The sequence below is a fragment of the Panthera onca genome, chromosome F1 (assembly GCF_046562875.1).
Source record: "Panthera onca isolate mPanOnc1 chromosome F1, mPanOnc1 haplotype 2, whole genome shotgun sequence".
NCBI classification, from domain to species: Eukaryota; Metazoa; Chordata; class Mammalia; order Carnivora; family Felidae; genus Panthera; species Panthera onca.
The window spans coordinates 27238828-27258600 of record NC_138355.1 but is presented as its reverse complement, the minus strand read 5'-3'; the positions used below and the strand labels follow the sequence as shown (position 1 = coordinate 27258600).

Genomic DNA, 19773 nt, shown 5'->3' with positions numbered 1-19773 from the left:
ATTTTGAAATATTAAAAACAATGTTTATTTATTTATTTTGAGAGAGGGAAAAAGAGAGAATGGGTGCACACATGTGAGCAGGGGAGGGGCAGAGGGAGAGGGAGAGGTTGAGAGAGAGAGAGAGAGAGAGAGAGAGAGAGAGAATCCTAAGCAGGCTGCCAGTTCAGAGCCTGACACAGGGGTCCATCTCACAAACAGTGGAGCTGAAATCAAGAGTCAGATGCTTAACTGACTGAGCCACACAGGTGTCCTAAAATATTTCTTTTTCTCTTCATATGATTATAGACTTTGCAGTGGTTTGGATTAAGAAGTCCCAGCATGTAGGCCGATAGAAGGAACACATATGTTTATTTATCTTTTGTGTCCCTGCCTCATACACACCTGGCACAATGATTAGTCTATAGCTAAATAAAATGTTAGGAACTTCCCTTCTCCTCCTTTGGGTAGCATGATGCCAAGTGGGGTTGAAGCAACTTGACCCTCATATTCCCTGGAAGTTTGCCATCTCACTGCAGTAAGTCGCATTGGCCCATTGACCCCTCAGCTAGGACACCAGGGATGCTAAGTATATTTGCACAATTGCTATTGTGGTAAGAGGTCTGAATCCAAGATGCAATCTCATTCTGTTCCTATTGTGGTTTATTGGAGATAGCAAGGTCGAGCTGTGGCAATGAAAAAAAAAATGGAGGAAGGCAATGAGAAAAAAGTCCTGTGAAAGTTTAAGGAGGAAAAAAGAAAAGAAAAAAAAAAAAGAAACTACAATCCAGTTGGAATGAAATGGTGACACAGAACGAAATGATCCTATTTTTCCTCAGACAGGTGCTGCCGTGGATTTCATAGTGGCTCTGACATGAAAATCGACACCTGACGGAGGTCTCAAGCCCCACATTCCTTCCACCCCTCATTTGTTGGTATCAAAACGGAGACGTTTCACAAATTTGGCTATCACATGCTGTATGTGTATGTAAAAGGGCTGACAAAATGGGCCAATCAGACCACGGCCACATCTGTCAAGGCTCTAACCCTTAACCTCAGCGAAAACGTAATCTGGGATCAAACACAGAAACCCTGCAGATGTATACAAGGCATTTCATGCAGCCTTTGAAAAGACTGTGACGGGTGGCTGGTGCTATTCTGCAGCCCTGATGAGAAATCCAGGCTTGGCTGTGCTAGGAATATTTGCAATTTTAAAGAAAAAGTAGGTTCGAATTCAGTGACTATTTAATCCATTCCAGCAAGGCCTTCTCTGCAGGCTGAGTTGAAAATACTCCTGACTCGTTGCTATGCAGAGCCGTTTTCAACTATGTTTGGAAATTTGTTTGGGATTTGGTTTTCAGTTGTCTCATCTAGGCTTAAGATCTGTTGTTTCCCTGCAAAATAATGTGAGGGTTCTATCCTTAATGACTTAATGACTTAATTCAATAGATGACTCTCGGCCAACACATACACACACGAATGCAGGACTATTTGTCTATGGTGTAAATTTACAGAGCTTGACATGAGACAGAAACAAAAAACAAAAAACAAAAGCAAACAAGCACACACACACACACAATATACACCACGGAAGAAATAGAGAAGTTGAGTGTCCTTATAGAGTTTGCTAAAAGACTATTTGAAAACAGTTGAAAATATTGAATGAAAATTATTGAAAGTAACGATGGCATCTTTTCCAATATGCATGAACCATGACCAACGTAGCTGTATTTACTGATGAAAATGTCATTATGCCATGGCAAGCTCAAGCCTTTGGGGAAGGTTTCTTAGAATTCTATAAGATATGGCTTTGACTTTTTGTTGTGTTTGCTCAAGGCACACGGGTCACCAGGGGATAAGCCCACAAGATCTATGCAAGAGCCAAGACTCAAGAAGCAACATCTCTAGTGGTTTCTCCTCCATGCCATTGTCTCTTTAATGTTTCTGTGTACATCTGGGTCATTGAGTTTTTGATCCCACATGGGATAGGTTTACCATGTTATATCGTGGGTACAGATCAAAAAAGCTGGGAAGAAAGTAAAAAATGCGAACCAGTGGGAGAACTCTCCCTAACACAAGGCACACAGATCCCTCCCTCTCCCATGCTGGATGAACATTGGACCCATTCCTTTGGTCTTAGCATCACTTATGGGTATTTATGCCAATTTAAGAGGTCAAGATCAGGGAAGGAACAACATAGATGAAAATGAAGATGCTGCCCTGATGATAAAGCTTCTTGTACCTAGTTAGTCTAGCAAATTGGTGTCTGGGTATTTAGCAGTACCAACTAGATTTAACTATTGCTATGTGAAACTAATCAGAGTCATCTGTGTGGGGCAAGATGTTATCTGATCTAATGAAAGAAAAGTTGTAATTAAGAATATATGGGAAAAAGAAAGAATATATGGTATATGTAAAAGTCATGGTGTCCTTGCTGCTTAGAGACTGAGAAAGAGAATAAGGATTGGCCTAGTGCCAGTTCACTGTGCATGCCTCTCCCAGAAGTGTTTTCTTGAAAGAGATTTCCCGCCCTCCCCCCACCCCTGCCCCATCGGGACCTGCCATTATCCTATAGCCTAGTAAAGTGACTGTAATTAAATAGATTAGACTTCTGTTTTTGGTAAAGTAAAAGATTGAGAACAGACTGCTCTTTAATCTGAGATGTGGAAAGGCCAATCTACTTGGAAGTCAGTTAAAATGATTTTGTGTGTTAACTGATAAACTCAACAGACTTCCTTCCCTGAATGTTGTATCTTCAGATTTTTGCATTACTCTGCATCCTTTCAAGACCTCAGATTCCTGGGAATTCAGGTTTTTCACCATTTACCTGACAAGGTTTTGTAAGTGGAATATTAACGATTCAAGTGTGGCTGTCTGTACGGCGGTAAAGACACAGCTCTGGGAGTAGGACAGCTTGACAGAAACTCTAGGGCTTGTTCCTTAAACTCTTGGCATCTGAGCTTTCCCTACGTTGTTCTTAGGGTGAACAGATGCTTGTGTGCAAGCCCTGTGCCCGGCATGGTGAATGCCACATTGCTGTGGAATTGCTATTGGTACCATTGGTACCTAAAGGATGGCTCTGGTCTGAATCAGTCTGACTTCCTTTGACTCGAAGATAAAAATTAGCCTGTGACTGGGGTGCTCCCCTGATGGTTTTTGCATTTTGCCCGCATTCAGCCACTTGAAGCTGGAGTCCACAGAATTGTGAAATGTTGGAGCTTGGGACCGTCATGTGATTTACGATTTCATCTTATTTTAAACTTTCAAGCAACATAATTGCTGAGCTTTTATTGTCCTAAAAACGCGGGCCATAAAAAACTCAGTCTCTTAGAATTCTCTCTGTCTCTCTTACAATGCTGAGGGATTCTTCATGATCTCAGCCTCTATTCTGTTTAGGTATGCTCCCTCCCTCCCCAACGTCTGCCTCTGCAGATCTGTTTCCAGACTGCCCACACTGAATGGAGACCAGGAAGGGAGCCCAGCTGTTTTCCTTGTGTCGGCTTTCTGTGCTGAGCAGGAATTGCTGAGCAAAGAGCAGCATTTCTCCAGGGAGGTTCACAAGGGTAGTACAAACCCTGTCTGGGGTTTTTCTTTTTTTCTTTTTTCTGAATTATTATTAAAAACTTCTGCCAAGTACTATCAGTGTGTGTATGTGTCGGGGCGGGGCGGGGGGGAGGGTAGCACACCAAGCCTGAAGCGCAGTTGGACCAGCCTTTAAAAACTATCAACTTGAATGAAGCAGGAATGTCTTGCACTTCTTCAATTTTCTACATTTAACAGGAGACAGTTGCTCTCAGAGAAAGTCATGTCTGATTCCACAGAGTGTTGTGCAACCTTGCTCAGTATTCAGTAAGACAGCACATAATTAAAATTCCTTTGAAAATGGTTGCCCAATGATTGACATTTGTTCCAAAATACATCATAATAGTAAATGCTTAAACTGTTATTCCAGTGAAGTGTTGTTTTTTTCTTAATGGAAGGAAAATAAAAAAAAATTTTTTTGCAAAGGTGATTGAGCTTTTTTAAAACATTGAAGGAATCTGATGCATTTATGGCCAGTCTTTCTCTCAAAGAGCTGGCAGTCCTGCAGGGGAGATCAGAGTAAATTGAGAAGAGCAAAAGAAAGCAATATGCAGAATATAAGTGAGTTGCCTAATTGAGACTAGAATGCTCTTGATTTTCCAGAGAGGAGGAGATAACGAAGACCTGTTTCCCTTCTAATACGTTGTCATAACTGTCCCTTCAAACACAACCGACCTTCAGTATTCCTTTGAAGCAATCTGATGTGCCTGCTTCCCCAGGACGAATGCTGCTCAGCGCTAGAAATCTCTGTATGCCATGGCTCCCTGGAGTTCTTCCTGTCTGGTGTCTCTCTGTGCTCCAGTTTCCATTTCTGCATGGAAATCCTAGATTCTAGACAGATGCTTTTGTCTGTGTTTTCAGAAGGAAAGGACCACTATGATGCACCCCACAACTAGGAAGGCTGTATCTTTAAGACCTTCTTGGATGCCCCAGTTTATGAATACCACAACAGCAATCATGATTAGAGAAGTCTGCCACCGAGCCAGGATTTGAATGCTAAGCATTGTTGAGCTCACCCAAACATCAACCTTACAAAGCCTCAGCAAACTTAGAGTTGACTACATGTCAGAGGATTTCGAGTTGTTCTTAAAGAGTCACACCTCAGGTGTTAAATCCACGAATGCCAAGGGGCTATGATAACATCATACTGTTTGTTTGACTTCTGAGTGGTGAATGCATGCATCATGTAGGAATAAGTATAATATGTGAGTGGCCCATAGAAATCAGAACTTTCCACCATTATGTTTGGTAGTATAAATCCCTCAGTTCTAGAAAAATACTTCAATGTATATTAGTTTTGTTTTCCACATTTGGGGGGAGGTGAGTACTTTATTTGATATCAGTAGGAGGTCTCAGCAGTCTTATAGTCTATTCATGTTAAAGATGAGGAAACTGAGGCTGAGAACAGTGAAATGGTTTGCCCAAGGATTACGTAGAGGACTTACTACGTAAGTCTTACTTACGTACTTACTTACTATGTAAGACTTACTACATATGATTTGAACAACAGTCTTCTGACTTGAATTCCAGTGTATTTGGTACTATGCCATTCTGAACCCTTTAAATAAAACTAAAATGCAAAGACTGTTCTTGATACATAGACTTTCAGTTGGAAGAGTTGGTGATAATCACAGATAAAGAAACCTGTCTTATCTGGATAGGTCATGAGCTCATTAGGAAGAAGAATGAAGATGGGAGAAAGGAGAAGTAGGAGGAAAGAAAGAGCAGAAACTCAAGTAATCATGGGAAAAGACTGGAACAGGGCAAATACCAGACATTTTCAAGATTAGAAGAAATCTGAATCAAGTTACAAAATCAAAAGATTTCTTCAGGCAGAGCAAGGGTTTATGTGTGTAAAGGGAATAAAGTAGAGATACTGTATTATTAATGCCTATGAGGGAATCTGTAGGGGCAGAAGAGAAGCAGGGCCCTAATAGATAAAGGCTAGAGACACCAAACCATTCCAGTAAGGTTCTGAATATTAAATAGGTTCTGAATATTCCCTTCCAAAAATATGTAAGGAAGAGAGGGAAGGAAAAAGATAATGGTTTAGAGGGATGTCTCATATATTATTTACTGAGATAGGAGGGAAAGTCAAATTCAATAAAGTAGAGATTGACTTATCAAACAAAGTCTGGCAAGGGGATTAGTAAAATAAATACAGCTTTCAGTGAAATTGTGCCCTAGCCCTTATTTTTAAAGCCATGCTTCAGAAAGTTTGTATCCATGAGAAATACGGATAATTTTTATCAAATGGCGAGAACAGACACTAGTAATGGCAAATTTTTATGTTTTTAGATTGTCATTTAGTATTTATGTTTTTAAGATTAGCCGCTGAGGGGCTGCTTATTTGCTTTTGGCACTTAATGACTGTTTAGGATATGGAGCCATCAACTGGGTCCCTTGTTATGACCATAGAAAATGTTGTGACCTCCAGTCAGTGATTACTTTTGAAGGAATGGGAGAAGTGGTATTACATATTATATCTATATTTTACCATAAGCATAGTATAGTAAATATTTTAAAGGAAAAATACAGACCTTAAAAGCACAAAATGTAAAGAAGTTAATGTAAGGAAATGCCTACTTTCTCATTGATAATAATCATGTGGTTATTTTTTGATTATTTATATAATTATAATGACAAGTTATTTTCACCAACTTGTAACCGCTGTCAATTTCTTATAAGACAGCTACGATTTGTAAGTATTGGTTAGAATGATCTTTGAATTTAACCAAACCGGAAACAAAACGAAACAAAACACAACACAACGCAACGTGTTTTGGCTTTGGTGGGAAAATTAGGGCTCTAGGATTTGAAGCAAAGTGACCTCTGGAACCCTCGCATGGCTTTTCTCATCTGCAGATTGTTTCTCAGCGCCAAGTGAAAGCATCTGCCTTCCATTGCACCAGACTTGCCTTCCCTCTTCTTATTTCACTTTCCTGTTTCATGAAGTAGAGGCAGTTTACCGTCATGACCCTTTTACAATTAGAAAAGGCATTGCTCCAGCAATTTTCTTTTTAAAAATTTCAGCTCAGTTTTGCTTCTCTCTGCTCTCTGACCAGATATTTGCCTTTAGATACATACAGCTGCTTTTCTCCACTCCATCTCAAACTTACAGTGATGTCATCATCCAGTGGTTTAAAGATTTTTTTGTTTGTTTTGGGTATCAAGTATTTTAGGATGACAGTTTTTCAAATCTGAGTTCCAAAAAAGCTCATAGGCTTATGATATTTTCGACCAACTATTAAGTGGAATTGAAGATTCTGCCTTTAGGTTTATAGTGATTTCATCTTAATCATTGAATGGCTTATATTAGCGGTATTTGCATGGAAGGTGGCTTGTAAGCCTTGACCATGTGTTTTTAAAAGGAAGGCAGGAGTTCAACTCTAAGATATGCAGCGTGTCAGAGGTAGAGGGTTTACATATGCCTCTTGTTTTAATTCTAATGAAAAACCGCCCCACTCTACAGACTTCCAGCTCACTTTAGGGAAATTGGAAACCTATAAATGTATGAATTGTTTAAAGAAGGTATGGAGTGGAACTTTAGATTTGAAGAGGAAAAAGGTGGATCAGCAGCATGATTGTCTATATAATTTGGGGGCCTAGTGCAAAATGAAAATGTAGGGCTCTTTGTCCAAAAATTAAGAAGTTCAAGGCAATGATAAAGCATTCAATCAAACCTAGGGTTCTTCTGAGCATGGTCACACCTATAAAGCCTGCCCTGGTCAGAAGTTGAGATGGGGGTGGGATGCCCATGGCTCAGTTGGTAGAGCTTGTGACTCTTAATCTCAGGGTTGTGAATTGGAGCCCCATGTTGGATTTAGAGATTAGTTCATAAAAAAAGAAGTTGGGATGGGAGTAAGAAGAAAAAGGAATGATCTGTTTTATTCCAGGATGTTTTCCTCTCTGTATCTTTTCCACTTTTACCTGGGTACTCATCAGATGTGACCATCTCTTAAGTGGCTACCATTGGACCAGTTAGCTAAGACACTGACACTTTAACTCTAATCCGTGGGGGAAAGGGCAGGAGAGGGAGGTCTCATTCTACCAGTGATGGTTGGGTGGAGGGTGAGGGTTGAAGTTCTGCTGAAGTGGCCTAGGAGAGAAAGCACAAACTTAGGAACTCTATGACTTTCTACCAGTATATTAGATGCATTGTATCTAATTTTTCATTGCCGTAAAATGGTGAAGTCTATCTTACAGGGTTATTATATGGAGTAGAGATAATGCAAAAAATCCTAGCACAGTGGCTGGTGTGCAACGGGAGCTCAATATATGTTGCATATATGGTCTTTTTTTTTTTTTTAATGAGTGAGGAGATATACTGAGGATGGGTGAAAAGACCTCAAGTCTCAGAAGGATCTCAAAATGCTTGAAGAGCCTCCTAGGAGCTGGCTGCCTCTCTGCTTCCATCCTTAGTTACCCAGTGCTTTGTAATGGTTTAAAACCCAGAATTGCATCTTCTTCCCAAACAGGACAAGAAACAATCTGTGGGAAGTCAGTACACAGTAGAGTTCAGTCTCCGACACTGAAAATTTGCCAACTCTCACCCACACTCTAACGATGAGAAAGCAGCTGTGGGCAGCAGTGGAGTGAAAGCCATGGGGTCACTGGGATACATTACGCTTACAGATGTTCCATTGTTCACCCTGAGATTTTGTAGTTTGCCTGTTTTGTCCATTTAGGTTTCCATGATATGCAAAGGATACAGCCAAAGCCATTTTATGTAGCTTTTCCACTTTGTTTTGATTTATTATTTGTTGTTTACAGTATTATCTCCAATAACAATGATGGAATTTCCTTCCCTACTTATCTGGCCTGTTTCCATTTTGCTTGTTTATTTTAATTTCCTTTTTTTGGACTGAAACCTCCACATGACTTTCCTTTGTTTATTTCCTTGCATGTATGTGTCAGCATCATTTATTAGCATATCCTCTCAGATGAACTTTGTTCATTAATTACAAAGCTTTTGTTTCCTGGTTCCTAGTAGGTTTGTATTCAGTGCTCCGTGTTTCCACGTTATTACACGATGGTTTTGGTTAGCAGTTTCCTCATCACTGCTCTCTGCAAGCAGATGGCTTGCTTTCCATGGCTTCCAGGTGGAGCATGTGAGGCAGAGAAGTAGTCTACTGCAGAAGATGCTTTTCTCAAATCCTTGGTCAATCAACCCTACTCGTCTTATCAAGGCCGATTTCTGTTTACTTTTATTTGGACAGTAGGTTATGTGAGCATAAGACCTGCTTTTTGCAGACATGCTTAATTCCTTGAAGACATTTCCATGAAAACTAGTCTGTCGTTAACTAATGAGCAATTTCAGCTTGCACTATCAGCTGCTCGGGGATGCATGATGAACGTTAGACTTGGCTCTTCCTTATGAAGAGCATACAGCCCACTAAATCCATAAAAAAGTGAAAGAAAAGAGGCCATTTGACTTTCACATCTGTTATTTGAATATATTGGATCTGTTGCCTCATTTTCTCTGGATTCTCATGATTTACTGAATTAGCGAATTCATCAAACATCTGTCTAGTATTTATATATGACACCATCTCTAGTGTCAAGATGCTTAAAAGACCAAAAGGTAGAAATAGAGTTGAAAGCAAAGAAATATAATAAAGTGTAACAGGAGGCACAATAGAAATCTCTCCAAAGTATATAGGGAGACTAACCAAGGAGGAAAGGTCTTTATTCTCTTGGAGCAGGGGTGGGAGGAGATGTCACAAACAAAGGCTAAGGGTACTAGATATATTTGAGATCCGTACATATCTTCAAATGGCTGGAACAGTGGCTGAGGATGCAGCTGAGTGTGGCGGAAGAAGGGAAGTGGGGAAGCCAGACATAAAGGTCTGTGGTTGCCATTGTAAGGAGTTGGGATTTTATTCTCTAGGAAAAGTTTTAGGTGGGTGGAACATCCTTATCAGATACACTTAAAAAAAAAAAAAAAAAAAAAAGGATCCTGAGAAGGATAGATTCAGTGGGACTTGAATGGAGGCAAGGCGATTCCTTAGGACAGGATGGCACGCAGCAGGCATGATGTGATTCCAAACAAGCCAGTGGTGGGTGGAAAGAGGTCAAGGAAGTTAGGCTTTATAGAATTGGTGTCAATTTTAAAATATTGTCTTTACAGCAACTGCTGATGAAACTGAGGCTCAGGAAGGTGATGTAGTCGATAAATATTGAGGAGAATATTTCTCCGTGCTTCCACTGCAGTTGGAAAAGATGATGATTATGGCATTTATCACACTATGATGTAAGACACCATATTGTGATTACTTGTTTATAGCTTCTTCTGCCCTGAAACATTAAGCTTCTTAAGGTTCAGAGCAAAACTACCAAATTACTTGTGTATGCCTAGCACGGAGCCTCGTATCAACAAGTACTCAGTAGATGTTTGAAGAGGAAAAGTTCTGACACCAGAGTCTCTTCCACGTGCAATACATGACATGGAAACACGAAGACTCCATTCAGGCTTGTCTTACACCTGCCCATTTCCATCCCCCATCCTGAGGGGGCCAGAGCAAAGTGACAAATAGGTTTACTGGGCAGATGAAGCTTTGTACTTTTCTCTAAAATTTCTATCACTTCATCCTTTCTCAAAAAGCATCCCTCCCCCAAGAAGCCTGCTTTAAAATAGCAATAATGAATATTTAAAATATGAAAAGTGGCCGTAAAAGTTGATGCCTATTGTGACACTGTCTTCTGTGGTCTCGCTATCCACAAATCAAGCAGGATAATTTGCCTTCGTATCTTTCTTTTATGGTAATTAATGCTTTAACCTGGATCACACTTTATTCTTCCACACAGGTCCGTAATGCCTCCTGCCTGGCTCTTTCAAGATGGAGGAGAAACCGGTGGGAGAGCCTACTCAAGTGGTGTCTAAATTCAAACTTTCCACCAAGGGAGAGAGTGCAGGACACTGGCTGGTGGAGGACCACGCGCGGATATGGGAAGTTCTAAAGACAGAGGAGGTAAGGCAACTCTAAATGACTCAATTGGTACAACGGTGGATTTTCTTAGACTTGAGACTCTAATTCTTCATGTAGTCAACACCACAGGCCAGTTTGGCAAAGTTTTATTCAGGGGCAATTGGCATACTGATGCCCAGTGAATGGTAGGTCAGGAGCGTGTCTCTTGGACATTAATAACTCCACAGTGATTTAGCCAAAACATGGCCCTGACAGGGCTTCAAATACCCAAGTAGACATTTTCCTTGTAGAATCCCACCAATCATAAATTGGAAATCAAATCATAGTGAGAAAGTTAATTCCTAAGGATCAATCATAATGTGTGGAATCATATCAATTCATTGTTTGGCAGCATGAGGCTAAGTGTATCAGTTAAGGCTCTCTGGTTGCAGGCAACAGAAATTAACTCTAATTTAAGGAAAATGAGAAATTATTGGAAGGTATTGGGAGGCTCAAAGAATTGATGAGAGGTTGATGTAAACTAGACTTGGAGCTGTGCCTGTATGGTTCAGTCAGTTGAGCATCCAACTCTTGATTTCAGCTCAGGTTATGATCTCACAATTCATGAGATCAAGCCCCATGTCAGGTTCTGTGTTGACCGTGTCGAGCCTGCTTGGGATTCTCTCTCTTTCCTCCTCTCTCTACCCCTCCCCCTGCTGACATGTGCTGTCTCTCTCTCAACATAAATAAATAAATAAACTTTAATAAAATCAATTAAAATAAAATAAGGAAAGAAAACATGAAAGAAAGAAAGAGAAGAAGAAGGAAAGAAAGAAAGAAAGAAAGAAAGAAAGAAAGAAAGAAAAAGAAAGAAAGAAAGAAAGAAAAAAAAGGAAGGAAGGAAGGAAGGAAGGAAGGAAGGAAGGAAGGAAGGAAGGGAGGAAACTAGGCTTGGAAAGAAGATAGGAGCCAAGTCATCAAGAGCTGCTCAGGGTACTATTCCTGGTATAAATTCCAGTCTTTTCCCCACCCCCTCTTTATTCTTACAACTGCCAAGCTTAGTCACATGTCTTTTTCCTGGTTATTATGAAAAGGAGAAAAGAAACTTCCATGAGAAATCATTATAGCAAGTCCTCACGGCACTTGTGTGTTTGGAATCCACATCTTTAATATCCATATGTTGTGGCAGTTCTAATTTAAGAAAGTAACAGAACAACTACAGTCTTAAGCATGTGAATACTGCCCAAGCAAATGTAAATCCTGTCTGTAGGGATAGCTGCCCAAAACTTTTGTGTTTTTTTTTTTAAGGAATAAAACTCCCCAGAGAGCAGTTGAAGTCTCTACATATCCCACCCAATAAGACCAAGACAATGGTCAGATAAATGAGGTGCTGAGGGCACAAAACTTAAGGAAGCACTCACTCTTAGGTTTGTGTCCTGCACTTGCGCAAACTTGAAAATTGATGCGTCCTTATATTTTGACGTGCCTTGCTTGCCTCACCCTAAGGCTGGCTCTGCCCCCCAATTTTATCCTTCTCCCCCTTTCCCCAAGGTAATCCCTCTCCTGAATTAAGCTTTCATCATTCTTATGCATATTTCAATATATATAATTTATACCTGTTATCCACATATCCAATATGTAGTATTGATTTATATCTTTTAAGTTTTGTATAAGATTTATATTATGTATCTACTTTTATAGCTTGCTTTTTTTTAAAAACTTAATATTTGGTGTCTGTCTTACCTGTTTTCTGTGCTTGATATATGTATTTCTAACTTATTCACATTTTACTGCTTTTTATTTTCTATTGATTGAATCAAGTTTGTTTATTCTCTTATTAATCTTTAGTATTTTTTTTCAATACAAGGTTGTAGAATACATTTATTTAGCATAGATATTTGCAAGTGGGCTGCTGGATTATAAAGTATGAAAATATTCAGTTTTATTAGTTATTATCAGATTGATTTCTAAGACGAGGACATGAGTTTATATCCCCACTAGCAGCATATGAGAATTCCCCTTGCTCCGTATTCTCACCAGTTACTGATATTATCAGACCTTTAAATATTGGCTGATCTGATTGTTTTGAAATGGGACCTTCTTGTTTTAATATGAATTTTTCCATGCGGATAATTAATTATCCTAGTACCATTTTTGAACATCCATAATCTTCTTTAGTTTGTAATGTTCTCATGTATCCTGTTTCTTTACATTCTCTCTCTGCTGATGTGATACTGCCTCAGCCTTTTAGCTTTAAAGAAAACATGGATATCTAATAGGACATGTCCCTCCACTGAATTATTGCTCTTCAAAATTGTGTTGGCTGTTTTTGGAACTTCTATTTTCAATATGAATTTAGGATGAGCTTGTCAAATTCTGAGAATATAAAGAAAAAGCAAAGTCTGCTGGGAACCCAATTGGGATTGAAATAAGTTTGTTGATTAATTTAGGAGTATCAACATTTTTATATTTAGTGAATATCGTGTCTAATTATCAGCTTTAAAGGGCATGTTTCAATATTCCACTCTGACTCTTCCACTCTTCCAGTATTTTATCCTATACCACTTTGCTGTAAGATTTTCATAACTAATATTAAGGGAATTTTTTTCTTTTCCTTTCTTCTTTTGCTAAATGTTAATTTATTTACATTGTAATATTTGATATCTACAAAATAATATACATGTAAGTTATAGAGTATGATATTAAAACAAACACTTGTGAGGTCACAACTAACTCGTATGTGGATTCTTCCAATCCTGTCCCCTTGATTCCTTTCCCTGCAAAGATAACTATTTTCTTGAAATCTATGTTTGATTGTTCTTTAGCTGTTTAAATGTTTTTATTGAATATATACGTATCTCCAAATAATATTATTTAGTTATGTAAGCTAGTTATATAGTGTTATATATATGATATAGATCTGACTTCTTTGGTGACTCGCTTCTGTCACTCACATGTTTCTAAGATTTTTAGTAGTAATTCATTAATTTTCACTGTTGAATAATATTCCATTATGTGGTTATACAATGGTTTATTTATTCACAGTTACATTCATGGACATTTTAATTATTTAGTTTTTTGGCATTATGAACAATTTGCTATGAAGATCCTTATACATGTCTGTTCCATGGTATAAGAGTGCCCTATGTGTAAGAATCTTTCTAGGTTATTACCTATTAGGTGAATTTTGTAGTTGGGTATGTGCAAGTTCTGTTTTGCAAGTTATTGCCATATTGCCATATTGCCATATAGAATTCTAGGTTACTTTCTTTAAGTACATTACAAATAATCCATTGTCCTCTGCCTTCCATTGTTTCTGTTGCAAACTAGCTAAAAGTCTAATTTTTATTCCTTTGGATATAATGTCTTTTATAGCTATCTAAACCTTCTCCACATTTTTGCTATTTTGTAGTTTCAGTCTTCTGTGTTGAGGTGAGAATTTCTTTTTATTTAACTTCTTGGAATTCATAGGGCTTCCCAAATATGTGGATTGTTATCTTTCATCAGTCTGAAAAGATCTCTGTAATTTTCTTTTCAAATAAACAATTGTTTTTGCTTCATTCTACTTCTGTAACTCCAAGATTTATGTTTGTTTTTCTCATTCTTTGCTTATGGCCCTTAACCTCTCTCTTAGAGTTGCTATCTTTTTTTTCTCTCTGTGTGGTATTCTGATTAATTTTAAATTCTTTTAATGCACTAATTCTTTTTTCAGTTGTATCTAATTTGCTCTTTAACTCAAACACTGAATTTTAAATTTCAATTATTCTGTTTTTTACTTCTAGAAGTTCTGTTCTGTTCTTTTAAAATTTTCTAGTAATTTTTTTTAGTGTCTTGCTTTCTATTCATATTTTTTATTTTTAAAGACTATTTGTCAAGAACTGTAAAGGCTATGAAATTGTATGGTATTTGCAAGTTAGCTTGCCAATGTTGTGTAGATACTGAAAAAAGACACGAGACTCTTGTCTCGGAGACAAAAGACTATTATGCACAGAAGAAACAGTAGCCAGAATGTCAGCATGTTTGTTTTGGTTCCTTATGTTGCCGTTCCTGCAGGGCCTATGTAACTGCCTCTCTAGGAAAAGATCACTGACTTTGGGAAACTTTCCAGTTTATAGTAGATAGTGAATAAGCCTGCAGTTTCTCCTGGGGGGGAGATATTACCTTATCCTTTAAGGTTGACGGTAGGCTGCAAACACAGGCCTGAAAAATGGTCTGGTAAAGATCAGCCAGGCCTTGATCTTTTGGCATACAAAGCAAGCCAGGAAGAAATGAGAGACTCATGGAGGAGTGTTTCTTAACAATATTAAATATAATAAAAATAATATTAAATATAATATTCTGAGTCGGCAATGCTGATAAATGTGGGTCTTGTTATGCTATGTGTTCTTTCTGTTGCCTTTTGCACATGATGTTTTGTTTCTTTGTGGGTTTTATGATTTTCAACTGTGGATTCATTTTTCTTGGAATGAAGGGAATTTTCTCTATAGAGAATTTGCATTTACTTCTGGGAACACTACCAACCAGAAGTCACTTTAAAGTAAATTCTTAGCTTGAGGTTTTTCAGACTACTCCAGGTGAATACAGGCTGGAAGCCTGTGGATGAGTATATTTGTGGTATTAGTTCCAAGGGGAAATGATTCCCTCCTCCCCAACCCACCCCTGCCCCTATTCATATTTTAAGATAAGTAATTTTCCTGGTGCTGTCATGGAGGGCATGTCTTTCTTAGTTCACCTTAATGTGGAGGGAATCACATTTTGGGGTCCTCGTTTTATGCAGTGGAATTTCCTGTAGATTCTCTCTCTTGAGCCAGCCCTGGATTTTGTCTGTTAGTCTGTGTGTTGTTTAAAGTAATAAAACCTGTATTAGTTAGAGGAACACTAATGCTGTATCAAACACAGTCAAAATTTTAAGTGGCTTCACACAATAAAAGTTTATTTCTTAATCACATAATAGACCAATACTTGAGTTCATTCTTAAAGGAAAAGCATAAATTATCCCAGCAAATGGGATTTTAGAAGAATGGGAGAAAATATTCCTGGAAGACAGAAAAGTGTGTAAAAGGCAGTATTAGAGAGAACGCACTGCAGTTTGGAGCATTTGTAGCACAAAAGGGATGGCAAGAGATGAAACTGAGAGGGACCAAGTAATGAAAAGTCTTATGTGCTCTCAGAAATTCAGAAATTATCTTGTGGGCCTTGGGAAGTCAATGAAGGGTTTTAGGTGGCGCTAGTGGCATGGTTGGATTTGTTTTTTTAGGGGGTTCCTGGGTGGCTCAGTCAGTTAAGCATCTGATTTTGGCTCAGGTCATGATCTTGTGGTTTGTGAGTTTGAGCCTCATTTGGGCTCTGTGCTGACAGCTCAGAGCCTGGAGCCTGCTTCAGATTCTGTGTCTCCCCCTCTCTCTGCCCCTCCTCTGCTCATGCTCTGTCTCTCTCTGTCTCAAAAATAAATAAAAACATTAAAAAATGTTTTAAAAAAAGGATCTGTTATTTAGAAATGTTACTCTGTCAGACATGTGAAGGATGGCTCGAGCACTTTGAAACCTTCTAGTTCACCTTGGTCTCTTTCTTTTTTATCTACATTGTGCTAATCTGTGCTCAATGGGGGACTTATGTGGGGTTGTTCTTTTTTCAGGATGGGGACTCTCTCACTTCAACTAAACAGTCTGTCCTTAAGATCATGTTCATTAGTTTTAATTCTACAGCGCTATAAACCCAAAGCATTGGCATACTGCTGGACACAGGTTGAAATAAAAACGTGATTAATTGATGAATCGTTTTCATAGTATTTATGTGACCATATAACCATTATTTCTCAGTAATATGGTAATATGTTGTTTCTCTAAATTGTAACATCCACCAAAATATTGCCGTCTGTGAGTACAGAGGCGATTCATTTGATTCACCATAAAATAGCGCTAAGTAGTGGTGATTTTTTTTTTTTTTTTGGTCGTTGCTGATTGAATTTTCATTGAGTCATCTGCCATGCCACTGGACTTATCTGTATCCAATGTTTTACATTTGTGAGAAGGCTGCCAAGATAAGCAATGTTATCTGTGGCTGTGGAACAGAGATGTTCTCTGTGTGAAATGAAACTAGTGAATGCCTGTATGGAGACTGGACATCTGACCTCTTCCTCTCTATCCAGCTCAGGAATGGGGCCCCACATTGTAACATCACATTCTTGGAGGAAGAAATAGTAATGTGTTCATCATGCATGCTTTGGAGATTAAATCACACTCATCTGAGGGACAGGAAGAGAGAGAATTAAAATACAAAAGTAGATGACAATTTGGATGAGCAGTAGGGGTGCATTGCAGTAATCTTTTTAGAGCCAGCTCTTTGTTGAGCCTAAAGGCTATGGTTCGATGACAGAATTAGGGTTCTTCTTTGGGATTCTGAATGAATTTCTTTTAAGCTCTGCCACAAATTTTAGTGTGAGGCAATGGGATAGAAATGTCCTGCTTAGGAAGTTATTAATATATAAAAATGCCTTGAAGTATTTTTGCTGGAATGAATAAAGTAGATGTATCATCAGTAGCAGGAAATGGAATTTTGAGACTGAATAATATTCAATTGGGGTTTGTAGGGGAGGGAAAATATCATTGATTGAGCACCTTCCCTGGGTCAAGAATTAGATATAGTTGGCACTTTCATATCCATTAATATATTTAATTGCCACAGCCAAAGGTGTATATTTCATAAGGATTTTGAAGATTAGAGATTAAGGCATATGCTCAAAGATACATATGGTAAGTGGCAGAGTAACATTCAAACTCAAGTATACTCTTATTTCCTCATGAAGTTGTCTACCAAAGTTGTTTATTTTTCTTTTTAATATATGAAATTTATTGTCAGATTGGTTTCCATACAACACCCAGTGCTCATCCCAAAAGATGCCCTCTTCAATGCCCATCACCCACCCTCCCCTCCCTCCCACCCCCCATCGGCCCTCAGTTTGTTCTCAGTTACCAAAGTTGTTTAAATCAATCTGATTCTACATTTGGTTTCCTTGCCCAGACTTTAACTCATCCTGGCCAGGGCACACAGCGTCCTTAGCTCAATAAATGCTACCAGGCTTGCTTTCATAGAGCTTGGCTCTGCAATGTCTGGTGGGAGTAAACACCAACGTACCCAACGAGTCATAGCTTTCTTCATTCCTCAGAGTGCTGTCCCTGTGTGTGTGCCTGGGCTTCCATCTCCGTTCTCTCGTATAATATCCCAGGGTCTCATGGAGGCTGCACCCGGCCCTTAACCTCATCCTATTGAAATGGAGCCCTAAAACTCTGCTAAACTCTTTGTAGCTCTCATTTCTGCACAGCAGAGCTCTGCTCTACATACCCCAAGCTGTTGATTGGGGCCCAATTGTGAACAGTCCGATTGTTTGGAAGCTGGATTTTTTCACCCATTTCCTGAGCTCTTGTTGCTTCCTTGGACAATAAAACCTGTCAGAATCACATCAGTGTTTTCCTATGCCCTTGAGACACTGCTCACCAAACAGGTTATTACCATGGGGCACACACTTTTTATCAAGGGGTCTCTCTAGCTCCAATCTACCAAGTTTGTAGCTTCTTATTTTTATCCATCGGCTCTTGTTGCCAGAGCCCCACGTTGCCCAGTGTAAGACCATTTGAGTTACGGCACATGACATTTTGAATAAGTTTCACAGTCTAAACCACGGGGTGGGGGATGGGGACATTCTGGATATCAAAACTTTCATTGTAGTTACATTTCAGTGTTGGTGTGAAAAGGTGCTTATGTATCACCTCTTCACAGAAGATATCCTTGACCCCTCTGGTCAGGGTTAGTGACCCCGCTGTGTGGTCTCACAACACCTCTGCTTATCTACCTTGTAAGACCTATCAAATGAAAGGTACTTGTATTTATATATTGCTGTCTCCCAAACTAGAATGTCAGCTCCTCAAGGCCAGAGCCTCTGTCATATTCACCTATATATGCCCAATAATATTTACAGTGTTTGGCACATAGTGGGTACTTAATAAATATTGAATACAGAAAATATACAGAGGGACTAAGAACGCGGACTCTGGAACCAGACTCGCTATGTGAACTTGTCACATTTCTTAATCTCTCTGTACTTCAATTTCTTCATCTATAAAAATGATATTCTAATAAGATTGTTGTGAGAATGAATTGAATTATAATGTGTATAATGCTTAGAATAGTGTCTTCTACATAATAAGCAATAGATGTAGACTTCTATTATTGGGGAATGAATCTGTGAGGAGGGAGGAGTACAAAGTGTTACACTATATTGGCCTATCAGTTGTATAGTAGTTGCTTTTACTCCCGCTATCAGAATTTAGGAGTTCCCCGCATTTCAGAGGTCCCCACACTCCAGGAGCCTTTCTATGTGGTTAAATGACTATAGAAACTTGAACTGATGGACACAATTGCCTGACTCTAATGAGACTACCCTCACTAAAGTTCCTACAGAGTGATCCTTCAGGCAGGAAGACAGTCAACCCAACTGAATAGCATTGTGTTGAGATATACAAATAATTTTGGGGTAGTGGTCAGATGTGTGTGTTTTAGAACCACTTAGCTTCCTCCCCCCTTACCCTGTGTGTGAGGTGTGCCCCTCAGGGGCAGTGGTCAAGAATCAGAGAGGACAGGCTGGGTTCTAAAGCTTGTGTTATACTGGCTGCTGATTCAAGTTGCTCAGGTGATGATTTGAGTGGTAAAGCAAACCCTTCTAAGATGATAAAATAAGACAGGATTGATATGAAGATAGCTTTCTCCTGTAAAAATCTCGTAGACACTTTGTAACCAATTTAGCCTGCTCTGTTTGGCTCCCAGTTCTAGAACAAACCCTGCGTTCACTATACCAGACATGAACATTTCTTTGCATTTTGATACAGAGAGTACAGGAAACTCTAGGTAAATTTAGGAAGGAAGGAAGGAAGGAAGGAAGGAAGGAAGGAAGGAAGGAAGGAAGGAAGAAAGGAAACCAGTTTCTTGAGGGCCTCAAAGTCTTTCATTCATGGGGCTTGCATTCATGGGGATCTTAAATCTCCAAGAAAAAGTTTGCAAAGCAGTTTTGTTTCAGGCCATTGTTTTCCACAATCTGTTCACTGTAAACTTCAGGATCTCTTTTTATTCCCTTGAAAACCCCATTGTGTCAGGAGAAGCTTGGCATGAGGCAGTAAACAGGCAGGGGATGGGGGAGAAGAGCTTACCAACTGAAATTGTTCCTATGAAAGGGAAAGGAAGTGTCTTCAGTCCTTTAATCCCATTTCTCCTTTTAGGATGCAAATACGAGGAAGAAATGACATTATTTAAATTT

At 39.0% G+C, this 19773-nt stretch overlaps 1 protein-coding gene across 2 annotated transcripts in view; it reads left to right on the top strand.

The window, feature by feature from the left end:
- RGL1 (ral guanine nucleotide dissociation stimulator like 1) overlaps positions 1-19773 on the top strand; it is a 256632-nt gene that overhangs the window by 84898 nt on the left and 151961 nt on the right. For both annotated transcript variants that reach the window (XM_060643730.3, XM_060643729.3), the window contains exon 2: positions 10366-10529. In XM_060643730.3, coding sequence (XP_060499713.1) covers positions 10398-10529 — 132 coding nt within the window. In that variant the 5' untranslated portion in view covers positions 10366-10397. The remainder of the gene's footprint in view (positions 1-10365; positions 10530-19773) is intronic.